The sequence below is a fragment of the Pantherophis guttatus genome, chromosome 17 (genome assembly GCF_059756535.1).
Source record: "Pantherophis guttatus breed Tessera chromosome 17, ASM5975653v1, whole genome shotgun sequence".
Classification (NCBI taxonomy): domain Eukaryota; kingdom Metazoa; phylum Chordata; class Lepidosauria; order Squamata; family Colubridae; genus Pantherophis; species Pantherophis guttatus.
Window position 1 is genome coordinate 6,466,479 of NC_142079.1, and position 14,307 is coordinate 6,480,785.

The following is a 14,307-nucleotide window of genomic DNA, read 5'->3' on the forward strand; positions in this document are numbered from 1 at the left end:
CTGATTCTCAGTTTATTAAACAGAGAACATTCAATAAAATACTGCCCCCAAATACCAATGCTTGCATAGTAAAACCAAATTTCTCTCTTCCTTTCCTTCCCTTCCCTTCCCTTCCCTTCCCTTATTTCCTTTCCTTTCCTTTCCTTTCCTTTCCTTTCCTTTCCTTTCCTTTCCTTTCCTTTCCTTTCCTTTCCTGTCCTGTCCTGTCCTGTCCTGTCCTGTCCTGTCCTGTCCTGTCCTTCCCTTCCCTTCCCTTCCCTTCCCTTCCCTTCCCTTCCCTTCCCTTCCCTTTTATTCCTTTTCCTTTCCTTTCCTTTCCTTTCCTTTCCTTTCCTTTCCTTTCCTTTCCTTTCTTTCTTTATTTCTTTCCCTTCCCTTCTTTCCTTTCCTTTCCTTTCCTTTCCTTTCCTTTCCTTTCCTTTCCTTTCCTTTCCTTTCCTTTCCTTCCCTTTTCCCTTTTTCCTTTTTCCTTTTTCCTTTCCCTTCCCTTCCTCTATTTCCTTCCCTTCCCTTCCCTCTTCCCTCCTCCTTCCCTTCCCTCCTCTTCCTCTTCCCCTTCCATGCCTGGGGAATTCTGGGAGTTGAAGTCCACACATCTTAAAGTTGTCAAGGTTGAGAAACATTGATCTAGAAGAATACGTATCTGATGCGATAGGCACAGTTTTCTAAGTGGGCTATTCTAATCCCCAAATACCCCATTCAAAGTCTTAAATGGGCTACCCTGAATCTACTGTCAGCTGATCGGACTTCGAAACAGATCTGTTAAGGATCCGAATGCTTGCAGCAAGGAAAGAAAATGTCAATAAGAACCTTACTGGTTTTATTCAATGCCTCTGCTTGGCCTCTTCTGCTTCCATTGAACGGAAGACAGGTGTTCCAGATGTTGTAATGCGACACCTCTAGCAGATAAGTGGACGGGGCACATCTCATCACTGGGACGCATCGGGTCTCATTTATTTAATTTAACGCAATGTAATTTCCTTCTTGATTTGCAGTCCCAGACCAATAAAGTCATTAAATTAAGTCATTTTATTTATTTATGACTTCAATTTATATGGCCGCTTCGACTCGAAACCGACTCTTATCAGCATGCAATTAAAAACCAATAAAAGCAAATAAAAGCGGACAAAACAAACAGAAAGAAAAACCCTCATCTCACAGGGTAATGTCCTGGCTTTTCTAACTGCCGTATTTTTCGGACTATTTTTCAGACGCACTTTTTTGTCTCCTAAAAGGGAGTGAAAATATTTGTGCTTCTTATATACAGAATGTGGCTGAAGCCCCACATTCTGTACCACCCACTGGCTATTTTTTGGGCTCTGCACACTCCGTTTTCGGGCCCTTTTTCAGCCTGTTTTTGGGCTTTTTTTCGGCCTGTTTTTGAGGCTTTTTTCAGCCCATTTTTGAGGCTTTTTTCAGCTTATTTTCGAACCTTTTTTTCGGCCCATTTTTTTCCAAAAAAGAGGCCCAAAAAAAAACCCTTTAAAAAGGGCTGGAAAAAGCCTCGAAAATGGCCTGAAAAAAGCCTCAGAAAACGGGCAGAAAAAAGTCTGGAAAAGAGCCGGAAAAGGGCCAAAAATGGGGCGTGGGGAGTCCAAAAACTCTTGTTGTTGTTGTTGTTTTCCTCTTTTAAATTTAGGTGCGTCTTATAGTCTGAAAAACACAGTAGCTACCCATTCAGCAAATCAATCTTTATTTCCATCCCTCCCATTAGCAATCTCAATCTGGTAATATTCTCAGAACCAAACACGCCCCTCCTGCCCCATCACCCCAGATTGGTGAAAAAGTCATTTTCCTGAGGACAAAATGACAAAACTGAACATCTACGGCACGTAGATGGAAGTTTTGAAGCCCAGTCTGTTCGGAACGCGCCAATTGTCTTAAGTGGATCAAAAGGCATCTTTGGGAATTTTTTTTAAAAAAAATTCCACAGGAGATTATCTTTTTGCAGATGATAATGACGAGGAGGAGGAGATAAAGGAGGAGTCTGCAGGAGGAGTTTCACACACCTACTTTCATGCCTAATTTGATTTTTTTTTTAAAAAAAAAATCCCCCACTGCAAATCGAGCAACTCTCTGCTCAATTTCCACAACGTCGTCTGAAATTGAGCTTCGGGTCCTGCCGATGTTTGAGTCGGAGAGTTATACCATTTTTCTCCGAAAATACGACCTACTCAGAAAGTAAGCCCTAGCTTGATTTTTACACATGCGCCCAAGAGAAGCCCTACCCCTCCAAAAAATAAGCCCTAATTAAGTCCCCACCCACTCCAGGGTGCACGGGTAAAAATTAAGCTAGGGTGGGGGTAGTGGTGGTGGTGGAGCTGCCCTCCTCCTTACCTTCGGACAGTTGCAGCCGGGCCTTGCCCACCTCGGTGCGTTTCTTCTGCAGCCGGTAAGACTTTCCTGAAAGCCTCTGTAGCCGATAACAGAGCTCCAGATCGACCCGGACCTCTCTTATCGGCCTTCTGGAAAGCCTCACTGGCCTTGCCGGATGAAGAAGCTCCTGAAGGCCTCTGATAATGAAAAAGAACCTGAAATACTCCCCAAACCCGAAAATAAGACCTGGCCAAATAATAATAATAATAATAATAATAAGACGGGGTCTTATTTTCGGAGAAACATGGCAGTGGTGACATTCAAATTTTTTCCCCTACCGGGTTCTGTGGGCGTGGCTTGGTAAGGATGGGGGTTCTGTGACTGAGTGGGTGTGGCCAACTCAATGTCACACCCACGCCCACTCAGTCACATGACACCCCCCCCCCACCAAACCACGTCCACAGAACCCGGTAGGAAAAAATTGTGCGTATGAGCCCGAGAAAGGGCTCATTGTGAATGCTGCGGGAGAGAGAAGCCAAACTTCTCTCCCTCCAGTCACAGCGGAGCTGCTGCAGCCTGTCCCTTTAAGGTAGTCCCCGGGAGGGAGGGGGCTGGGGGGACGGGCCATAAAGGGAGCAGCAGCTCCGCTGTGAATGGAGGGACAAAAGTCTCACCCTATAGGGCGGGGCTGGGTGGGCGGGTCGAGCGGCCGGAAGGGGCCAACAAGCAGCCAGAAGGGGTAAGTGGCGGGTGGGCGTGGGCGAGGCCAACCAGGGGCGGTTTTTACCGGTTCGGTAAAAATCATCCCTACCGGTTCGCCTGAACCGGTTGAATTTCACCCCTGAAACATCAGGTATGTGGCCCGGAGTCACCCACTTTTACGTTACCCAAATTCCCTTTTTCTTGGAAAAGGAACCTGGGCTGTTTGAACGGACATCCCCTTCATATCTTCACGGCCTCAACTCACACAGGATCAGCCGCAAAGAAATCAAAGGATGGTGGCTGCAAAATTCTTGCGGCCAGCAAGGCCTCTTCCTCTCCGTCCTGCCCGTCTACCTTAACACACCTGGGGAGCCTTGGCCGCCGAATCCACAGTTGTGATGTTTTGAATTCCAACTGACCAGCTTTTTGCGTCTTCCGCCTTGTTTCCCATTGTCAGCACTGGCAGGCATCCAGTTTGATTCTTCTTCTTCTTTTCATTCTTTTTTTTTTTTTCCCCTACCACTAATTGCCTTCCACGTTTCGCCTTTACCCGAAATGAATCAAATCAAAAATGCTTTTCCTGGAGCATTAGAGAAAGCCAGGGAAGAGTTTCTGGTTAATGAGCAGATGCTGCTAATGCAGGAGCCGTCGGGTTGGGGGGGGGGCGTGCCAGGGCTCCATCTGCTCCGTGCTTGCCTGGCTCTGGCACGCAGCCACGGCCTTGGTGATGTGTGTGTATGTGGGGGGGGGGGAGACTGTTTGCTTTACAGCCCTCCCACCCTCACCCATTCTGCTTTGCACCGCGGAAAGTTTTGTGCCACGGGAGAGAAGGGCTGGACAAAATAAGCCTTCCCCCTCATTACTGCATTTGGGTGAACAAAGGCAGGATTCTAGATATCGGCGAGAAGTGGAGTAGAGGCACGGGGTCTTCGGGTCTCTCTGAGCTTGGTGGGTTTTTTTGCGGACGTTTCATTACCCAACTAGGTATACCATCAGTGCTAGAAGGGAGTGGGATTTGCGGAGAGGAGGAAGGGGGACGAAGGTGGGGTCTTTGGTGCTCTCTGAGCTTGGTCTTTTTCTTTTTTTTGCTCACGTCCCGTTCCCTTCTCTTTTATGGGAGGGGCCAATCATCGCCAAGCTTTACTCCCAAGTTGACCCTGTTTTCTTAATTGTTCCTGCCTTCTGGCAGCTCTGCGCGTGCACACACTGGGAACAGGCTCCCGCTGTTCTTCTGCCTCGCTGATATCAGACTCCGGAGACTCCAGAGGCAGCAAAGAAGTACCAAATGGCCTTGGCCCCCTCTCTGCCTCCCACTCAGAGCCCTCGTCCGAGCCTTCCCCAGACTCCAGGACTGGCCCACGTTCCTCCCCAACCTCCTCGCTATCCGAATCTGCTGCTGGTTCTGCTGGCCGCTGGCGGGCCACAACACTAAGTAAAATTCAAAGTCGAATCTGAGGCCGTGGAAATAAGTTTAACATGCAGCTTTTTTTTTTTCCAAACCGCTTTGGGCTTCAAAAGTTGGTTTAGTGGCTCATGATGCTCTTTTCTTTTTTATTAAAAAAAAAGAGGACTTAATTTGCTCCCATGTCGGGTGGCTGCTGTTTCATAGGCATTCTTATTTTTTTAAAACCAGCTTAGTTGTTATTTACCTTTCAAACAATCAAGACAATTGCCATTAGGTCTCGAAGTAAAATTGGAAAAACCCAACTCCAAGCGGCCTTACGACTCCTTTGGGGCAGTTTTATTCGGGCCTTTTTGCATGTTGATGGAAGTCTAATTGCAATTTTGGCAGCGCGCGCACAAAACGAGCCGGCTAATTGTTTAGGCAAATAGATTAATTTAAATATGCATTCCCTAATAAAACACACGCAACCCCCCCCCCCAAAAATGGCTTCTACGATTGTGCTCGCTCCCCTGACGAGGCGCATAAATATTTAGAGGCAGCGCCATTAAATAGCTCCTGAGATTGCTGGCGCTATTTTGCCACGCGGAAGTGCTTCACGGGCAGGGAAATAATCTTTACCAAAGTGCACATAAATAATCCTCTAAATTTGCTGGGATGCCATCTCATTATCCTTTTTCTTGGCTTTGCTGTCTTTCAATGGAGGGAAGAAGCATTTGTAACCCGGCAGGGGTGCCAATTCAACACTCCCTGATGTGGCTTTAATCTAACTTACAAGGAACTCTTGACCTCTCTGTATTCAGCCAGGCAGAGACTCTACGGCCCGACTGGTTAACCCATCCTGAGTTTCATGTATGAACCCAGGCACTGGGTTCTGTCAACCTGAGTCATGTAGTTTTGAGTTAGTTTATTCAGTAAACCATGGATTTAAAAGCCCTGGCTTGGTACGGGTAGACCTCAACGTACAACCACCATTGAGTCCAAAGCTTCTGTTGTTAAGTGAGACACTTGTTAAGTAACTTGTCAGGGTTCCGATGGATGACCTAATTAAATCATGAGCCTCGAGCCAAGTTTCAAAAGAAATCCAGTTATTTATTAGGAGCTTCATGTCGGCACTTTCCCAAGAACAGCAAACTTCGACCCCACGTAATTTATGACCCAATCATGACCCTGTTCCCACCCTTCCCCCAGGGTGTGTCATCAATCACATTTGCCAATGGAGCAGTTTCACGAGTTGTAGAGATCACTCCCCTCCGGCTGCTGTGGGTAACCCTGGGAGACAGCCTTGAGAGAGAGATGTCTGGAATGTGCTTCTGTCTTCCATTCCACACGTTCCATTCCATTTGAAAATATTAGCAAATGAATAAGCTAACATTGGGAAATAATAACCAGCATTATATCATATAGAGGGGATGCGGTGGCTCATGGCTAAGACGCTGAGTTTGTCGATCGAAAGGTCGGCACTTCGGCGGTTCAAATCCCTAGTGCCGCATAATGGGGTGAGCTCCCATGACTTGTCCCAGCTTCTGCCAACCTAGCAGTTCGAAAGCCTGTAAAAAAAATGCAAGTAGAAAAAATAGGGACCACCTTTGGTGGGAAGGGAACAGCGTTCCGTGCGCCTTTGGCGTTGAGTCATGCCGGCCACGTGACCACGGAGACGTCTTCGGACAGCGCTGGCTCTTTGGCTTTGAAACGGAGATGAGCACCGCCCCCTAGAGTTGGGAACGACTAGCACAGATGTGCGAGGGGAACCTTTTACCTTTTACCTTACATCGTATAGTGAGAGAGAGGTTTATATCCCGTATTCTATTTTCACCGATTTTCTCCTTTTGGCATGCAGGGTCAGTTAAAGTGTGGAGCCTGCTGGTCGGTTCGGAGCCAATCCACCGGTACCAACACAACCAGAAGATTCAAGCCATGGCCCTTTCGACTGAGGGGGCCACCGTAGCGACTGCAGCCGGGTTTCAGGTCAAAGTGGAAAGCGCCAACGACAAAGGATACTGGGGAACCCTGGCTGAGTTTGAGGTTCAGAAATGGGTGAGTCTCTTTGTTAGCCCTTTAAACGTGTTGGATGACATCACCGTTGACCAATTAGTGAAGATCAATGCGCTGTGCATTGGACAACGGAGCAGGGACGCGGCTCAAAGTGAAAAAAGAAAGAAAGGGTCGATAGAAGAGAATATTTGCAACTCATTTTTCTTGCAGACATTTCCCCACCCAACTAGGTAACGTCATCAGTGCCGGAAAGGAGTGGTATTGTGCCCTCTGTTGATGTATTAGTGGCTTGCCCTGTCAGTCTCGGTGGGAGCGTCCTTGATTAGGTTGTGGTTTCGAGTTAGCTTTTTGTATGATTTGATAGTGTTGGGGTATTGTTTACGGCTTGGTTGTTGGTCTAGTGCCGTGATGGCGAACGTGTGGCACGCGTGCCAGAGGTGGCACGCAGAGCCCTCTCTGTGGGCACGCGTGCTGTCGCCAGCTGCTTTTCTGGTTTCCGCCGGAGCGCCTGAAAATGGCCAAAAACAGGGCTGTTTTTTGTGCTGTTTTTCAGGCTGTTTTTCAGGCCATTTTTCAGGCTGTTTTAAGGCCATTTTTCAGGCTGTTTCAAGGCCATTTTTGGGCCGTTTTCAGGCCATTTTTCAGGCTGTTTTAAGGCCATTTTTCAGGCTGTTTCAAGGCCATTTTTGGGCCGTTTTCAGGCCATTTTTCAGGCTGTTTTAAGGCCATTTTTCAGGCCATTTTCGGGCCATTTTTCAGGCCGTTTTCAGGCCATTTTTCAGGCCATTTTAAAGCCGGTTGTCAGATTGTTTTGGGGCCAAAAAAGGCCCAAAAAACGACCTGAAAACAGCCTGAAAAATGGCCAAAAAACAGGCATAAGTGGGAGGAGGTGGGTGATAGGAACGGTGAAAAGATTAATAGTAATAGTAATGCAGACTTAGTGAATAGTTTGACATTGTTATTTGACAGTGTTATTTGTGATGGCGTTCGAGAAAAAACTGTCTTTGTGTCTAGTTGTTCTGGTGTGCAGTGCTCTATAGCATCGTTCTGAGGGTAGGAGTTGAAACAGTTTATGTCCAGGATGCGAGGGGTCTGTAGATATTTTCACAGCCCTCTTTTTGACTCGTGCAGTATACAGGTCCTCAGTGGAAGGCAGGTTGGTAGCCATTGTGTTTTCTGCCGTTCTAATGATCCTCTGAAGTCGGTGTCTGTCTTGTTGGGTTGCAGAACCAAACCAGACAGTTATGGAGGTGCAGATGACAGACTCAATAATTCCTCGGTAGAAATGGATCAGCAGCTCCTGGGGCAGTTTGAGCTTCCTGAGTTGGCGCAGAAAGAACATTCTTTGTTGTGCTTTTTTGATGAACTTTTTGATATTAGGTGTCCATTTTAGGTCTTGAGATATTTATTTTATTTATTATTTTATAAAATTTGTATGCCGCCCTGTCTCCGAGGACTCAGGGCGGCTCACAACGACAAGCGACCAAGCGACTGTTAAAACCAACAAATATACATAAAAAATCAAAAAAAGTATTTTAAAAATTAAAAAATACTACCCTAGAAATTTGAAGGTCTCTACTTCAATGTTTGGGGGAGAAGCGGAAAGAAAAATGTTAATGGGGAAGGTTATTTGAGGCTCAACATTCTCTTCAATCCATTAACTCTTTGCAGGTCAGCTTGCTCTCTCTTATGCCCCAAACTTCGGGCTGCCCGGCTGCCGTAGTAGCAGCGGAGGACGCCATCTACTTCTTGAAAGAAGGACAGCCAGCTAAAGTCCTGCATTGTGTCTACGGCCAGCCTGTCACATCCCTGGACGTCTCGGCCAAGGAAGTGGCATTCGGAGTCAGAGGCTACGGCTGGCTGATTAACGAGACCAACAAGGTAATTCAGGTCTTTGATTCCATAAAAGGTTTGACCTTGGCTCCTTTATGTTCCATATGGATTGACTGAGGGCTATTAAGCAATGGAACAGCCTGAAGTTATGGGTCCCCCCATCATTGGAGGGTTTTGAGACTGGGCAGTCATTTGTCCAGAACGTTAGGAGAATTCCAGTACTGAGTAGTGGTTGGAGGAGGAGAAGTGAGGTACTAATACAACTCTATAAAGCCTTAGTAAGACCACACCTAGAGTCCTGCATCCAGTTTTGGTCATCACACTATTAAAAAGATGTTGAGACTCTAGAAAGAGTGCAGAGAAGAGCAGCCAAGAGGATTAGGGAACTGGAGACTAAAACCTACGATGAACGGTTGCAGGAACTGGGCATGGCTAGTCTAGGGAAGAGAAGGACCAGGGGAGACAGGATAGCAGTCTTCCAATATTTGAGGGGCTGCCACAGAGAGGAGGGAGCCAAGTTATTCTCCAAAGCACCTGAAGGCCAGACAAATGGAAACTGAACCAGGAGAGATTCAACCTGGAAAGAAGGAGGAATTTTCTGGCAGTGAGAACAATCAACCCATGGGACAGAAGTTGCCTTCAGAAGTTGTGGGAGCTTCATCCCTGGAAGCTTTTAAGAAGAGACTGGACAGCCATCTGTCAGAAATGGTGTAGGGTCTCCTGCTTGGGTGGGGGGTTGGACTAGATGACCTACAAGGTCCCTTCCAACTCTGTCAATCTATTAATGTCTAAAGTCCCTTCCAATTCCGTGTGATGAAATGGGGCGAAATCCACTTAACAAATGTCTCGTTTAGCAAACGGAAGTTTTTGGCTCAATCGCGCTCTTAAGTCTAGGACCACCTGTAGACCCAAGTCCCGAAAAGGGAAGGTGGGGGGAAAAAATCCTTTTGTTGGGCTCCCGAGTGTCTTGGACTGACCCCTGAGGTCATGATAATATGGGTTGGGGGGTTTGGGGAGGGAGAGCCTGACATCTCTCCAGACTGCCTGTCCTAAGGCTCGTGGGCTTTTGTGTTCCTCGTTAGCTACGCAGCTCATCACAAATGGATGCCAATCACAGCCGCTGTCAAATCAGCATTGTACTGTATTCTGGAAGAGATTTCATCTCGTCCGCCGTAGCCTCCAGCAATTCATCTCTTTTCCTCAACTTCTCCCTTCCTAAGCAGGTCTAATAAATAATTGGAGCCTGGGTCTATGCAACTCTTTCAGCAGGGCCTTCAAAATAACTTGGGCTATATCATTATTTACTTTTTAATGCAAATTTTCTGTCCCCATCCTCGTAGACTGCGGGCAGTTTACGTAGACCGAAATAACAAACGATAAGAAGAAGAGGAAGAGCAGGATGGAAAAATTATTCGGCACGGGTGTTCACAGCCTTCGTAGAGTATTGTTTCCGAATCTATACTCTCTTAGAGCGTATTTTACACACCGATGTGCAAAGTTAGAGGAAAATCGATGCTAAGGCACACGCGTGTTAAAGAACGTGGCCTAAAAACGTGCGTGTTAGTTAGGACGAAGGTGCACTAATGTGTCTTAACAATGCATTAAAGCAGGGGTGAAATGCTCCCGGTTCGGACCAGATCGCCCGATCCGGTAGCAATGGAGGCGAGTGGTTCGGAGAACCGGTAGCAAAAATCCCTGCCCCCCCCCCCCATGCCCAGCTGAGCCACGCGATCATCAGAGGCTTTTTTTCTTTTAAATGCCTCTGACGATCCAAGCTGAGTTGCCTGATCGACAGAGGCTTTTTTTCTTTTAAAAGCCTCTGACGATCCAAGCTGAGTTGCCTGATCAGCAGAGGCTTTTTTTCTTTTAAAAGCCTCTGACGATCCAGGGTGAGTTGCCTGATCAGCAGAGACTTTTTTTCTTTTAAAAGCCTCTGACGATCCAGGGTGAGTTGCCTGATCAGCAGAGGCTTTTTTTCTTTTAAAAGCCTCTGACGATCCAAGCTGAGTTGCCTGATCGACAGAGGTTTTTTTTTCTTTTAAAAGCCTCTGACGATCCAGGGTGAGTTGCCTGATCAGCAGAGGCTTTTTTTCTTTTAAAAGCCTCTGACGATCCAAGCTGAGTTGCCTGATCAGCAGAGGCTTTTTTTCTTTTAAAAGCCTCTGACGATCCAAGCTGAGTTGCCTGATCGACAGAGGTTTTTTTTTCTTTTAAAAGCCTCTGACGATCCAGGGTGAGTTGCCTGATCAGCAGAGGCTTTTTTTCTTTTAAAAGCCTCTGACGATCCAAGCTGAGTTGCCTGATCGTCAGAGGCATTTAAAAGAAAAAAAAGCCTCTGCCGATCAGGCAACTCAGCTGGGATTGTCAGAGCCTTTTGAAAGCATTTTTTTACAGCCTCTTCGCCGAAGAGGTTGTAGAAAAAATGGTTTTAAAAGTTTTTTTTTTAAAAAAAAATGGCCACGCCCACCCAGTCACATTACCTTCCTCCCCACCAAGCCACGCCCACAGAACCGGTGGTAACAAATTTTAGATTTCACCACTGCATTAAAGGTCCATTAAAATGTGTGCCGTGCAGTAAAGGTGCATTAAAACGCACGTGGATTTTTATCAGTATGCTGAATTGGCAAACTGGAGCAGGGCAAGCTTGCAGCCGAGAAAAATTAACCCCGCTGAATTAAATTGAATTGGACAGCTTCCCGATCTATAAGTTTTATTAGGTGCAGGATTCAGCTCCCTTCATATCTTCGCTTTTCTTTTAAACACCATCCTTCCAGGCGGTTAAAAGTTTACGAGCACCGCCTGCCCGACGTTTTAAAACACAGAAGCTAACTGAATCAATACGGATGTTTGCTTGTTTATTTCCATAACCTCCTAACTGGCATTATCAAGGCAGGCCAATAAAACAGGCAGCCTCAGTTTAAAAGTTGCGCCCGACAAGTTTCGCCTAAACAGGTGAACACAGAAAATCCTTCTTGCAGAACTAGAACTGTTGCAAACTTCTAAAATTGGACAAATACACCCATCGTCCTTGACGTTCAGGGACTGAAATTACGATGGCACTGGAAAAAGTGACCCGTGACCATTTTTCAGTCTTACGACCGCTGCAACATCCCACAGTCACGAGATCAAAATTCGTATTTGTGACGGTTGCAGTGTCCCGGGGTCATGTGATCTCCTTTTGCGACCTCCTGACGAGCAAAATCAGCGGGGAAGCCAGATTCACGTAACAACCGTGTTACAAGGGCTGCAGTGATTCACTTAACAACGGTGGCAAGGAAGGTCGTAAAACGGGGCAAAATTCACAGTCTCACTTAGCCACAGAAATGTTGGGCCCAACTCATCGGCTTTTAATGACCCCCCTAATCCCTTGAGGGTGTGGAGTCTGGGCAACTGAACGGAGCTGAGTGTTTACTGGCCAGATGCCTTTCCTGTCGCCAATGCGGAGTTTTTTTTCCAGCAGATATATTCTCAGTGTGCCCCGAGAGAGAAATATCGGCCTCTATCTAGGATCAAACTCACAGCCTCCAGATTGTGAGGCAAGAGCTCCACCGCTAGGCCACCGCACCACTCAAATTTTGGGCCCAAATGTGGTCGTAAATTGAGGACTACCTGTAACCGATTGCTGTTGCAACCATACGGCGAGGCGGGAGATGATAAGGGATGCCAAGGGTTTAGGTATGAAAACGTCGTATTTCAGATTATTTATTGATGGGTTTATTAAAATGATTTATACGGCTGGCCATCTTGCAGGAGGGCTCACCCAGGGCTAAAAAAACTCAACACAAATTAATGTTAAAACACGTCATGACAACCGAGGACAACACAAGGCATCCATAAATCGCCATCAGTCTCACAGGTTCAATTAACCTCTCCACCACGTGCCCAGATAGGCTTCCGTATTTTTAAAGCTTTCTGAAATGCCAGCAGAGTCAGGGACCAATTGCATCTCCAGAGAATACAATCAAGAGGTGCCACATAATAAGGCTGTAATATCGCTAACAGTGTGTCTTATTATCCCAAGGGTTGTATATTAAAAGTTGAGCATGCAGCAATATGTTGGGTAAGGGGCACGAGAGCTCAGGGGTTAAAGACAGCTGAGCTTGTCAGCCGGAGAGTTGACAGCCCCGGTTCGAGACCCGAGTGCCACGCGATGGGGTGAGTTCCCGTTCCTTGCTCCAGCTCCTGCCTGCCTAGCAGTTCAAAAGCATGAAATTGTGAGTAGATCAGTAGGTACCACTTCGGTGGGAAAGTAACAGCATTTTATGTACCGTGGCGTGTAGCCATGTGGGTGACATGACCACGGAAGCATCTTCGGACCACGCTGTCTCCTTTGACTAAGAAACGGAGATGAGCAGCTAGAGGAGAAACCTCTAGCTTTATGTAGGAATGTCTATGTCTGTGGCTTATCTTTTTTTTTTCCTCATCAAACTTGTGGTTTATAAATGGGGCTACAGGTACTCCTCGACTTACAGCCGCAATAGAGACCAAAATTTATGTTGCTAAGCGTTTGTTAAGTGAGCTTTGCCCCATTTTACGACTTTTTCTGCCACATTTGTTAAGCGAATCTGATTTTCCCATTGTTTTTTTTTTTTTAAATTTTGATTTATATGCCGCCCTTCTCCGGAGACCCAGGGCGGCTTACAATGCGCTAAGCAATAGCCTTCATCCTTTTGTATATTTTATACAAAGTCAGCTTATTGCCCCCACAATCCGGGTCCTCATTTTACCTACCTTAGAAAGGATGGAAGGCTGAGTCAACCTTGAGCCTGGTGAGATTCGAACCTGCAGTAATTGCAGGCAGCTGGTCTTAATAACCAGCTTAATAACAGGGTGCCTTAGACCACTGTACCACCAAGGCTCTTTTGCGTGTCAGAAGGCGATCACATAACCCCAGGACACTATACAACGATCATAAATGTGAGTCAGTTTCCCAAACATCCACATTTTGATCACGTGACCAAGGGAAGGCTGCAACCGTCATAAGTGTGAAAAGCAGTCATAAAAATCACTTTTTTTTTCCAGTGCTGTTGCGACTTATTTAAGAATCCAAGCCCCTTCCTTGGCAAGTAAGATTTGAGTCATCTCTCTGCCAGTTTTTCTCCTCGATTCTATACCTGAGATCTTGGATGAATCTCCAGGTTCTAGCTCAGGGGTGTCAAACTCAAGCCCCGTGGGCTGGATATGCCCCATGGGGTGCTTAGATCTGGCCCACAGTGCCTCTGCCGGCCAAAACGGGGCATGGGGAGCCTTGCGCAGTCCCACCACTACACCCTGTTTTGGCCAGCAGGGTGCTGTAGGAGGCTGTCCAGGCCAAAAATGGGGTGCAGGGGGGCCTTGCCCCCCCCCATAAGAATGTGCACAGTGTGACTACTATTTTGAGACAACCCAGGAGCAAAATACAGTACACAAGAGATTTATCAGAGGTTCAAACAGTGGTTTATCTACAAGTTATATATAGTGCTAAGCAAAGCCGGGCAAGCAATCAATCAGTCTTCTCCAACTCTACACAGAGAACTACAGTGCAGGTGCACAAGGATAGAACACGAGGAGAATGAGTGATATACGAGGAGAGAGAGAGAGACGCCTTCTAATAGCTTCCCTTATATAGGCAGCTTCTTAAAGGGCAATAACTCTGACTCAACCTCGTGCCCCCCACACACACACACCATTTTGGCCGGCAGCGTGCTGCACGAGGCATCAGTCCTGTCTGCCGTCTGTCCCATTCCACCCTCCACCCCCGGCCCATGGAGGACAACTACAATGCTGATCCGGCCCTCGAAGAAATCCAGTTTGACACCCCTGTTCTAGCTAAAGAGTTCACCGCCACCAACACAACCGCCCCAATACAAGAGATCTAGGGGGGCCCTCCCAGTTGCCGGTCTAGGCATCCGTGTGATCTCCCAAATAGATTCCATTTTTTTTTGGTGCACGTTGGACAGATGGCTTCCGAGCGGGCGCATCAGTGTTTATTTTAATCAGGGAGATGGAGCTGAAAAAGCCCAGACAGCCGGGATGTGTTTGACAAGGACAGTAGCTGGTTGGCATTGCCAGGCTGGCTG

General features: G+C 46.9%; 1 protein-coding gene across 2 annotated transcripts in view; it reads left to right on the forward strand.

Annotated features, from left to right (window-relative positions):
* FBXW8 (F-box and WD repeat domain containing 8) overlaps nucleotides 1–14,307 on the forward strand; it is a 68,586-nt gene that overhangs the window by 34,118 nt on the left and 20,161 nt on the right. For both annotated transcript variants that reach the window (XM_060683768.2, XM_060683769.2), the window contains 2 exons: nucleotides 6,261–6,457; nucleotides 8,087–8,296. In XM_060683768.2, the coding sequence (XP_060539751.2) occupies nucleotides 6,261–6,457; nucleotides 8,087–8,296 (407 nt within the window). The remainder of the gene's footprint in view (nucleotides 1–6,260; nucleotides 6,458–8,086; nucleotides 8,297–14,307) is intronic.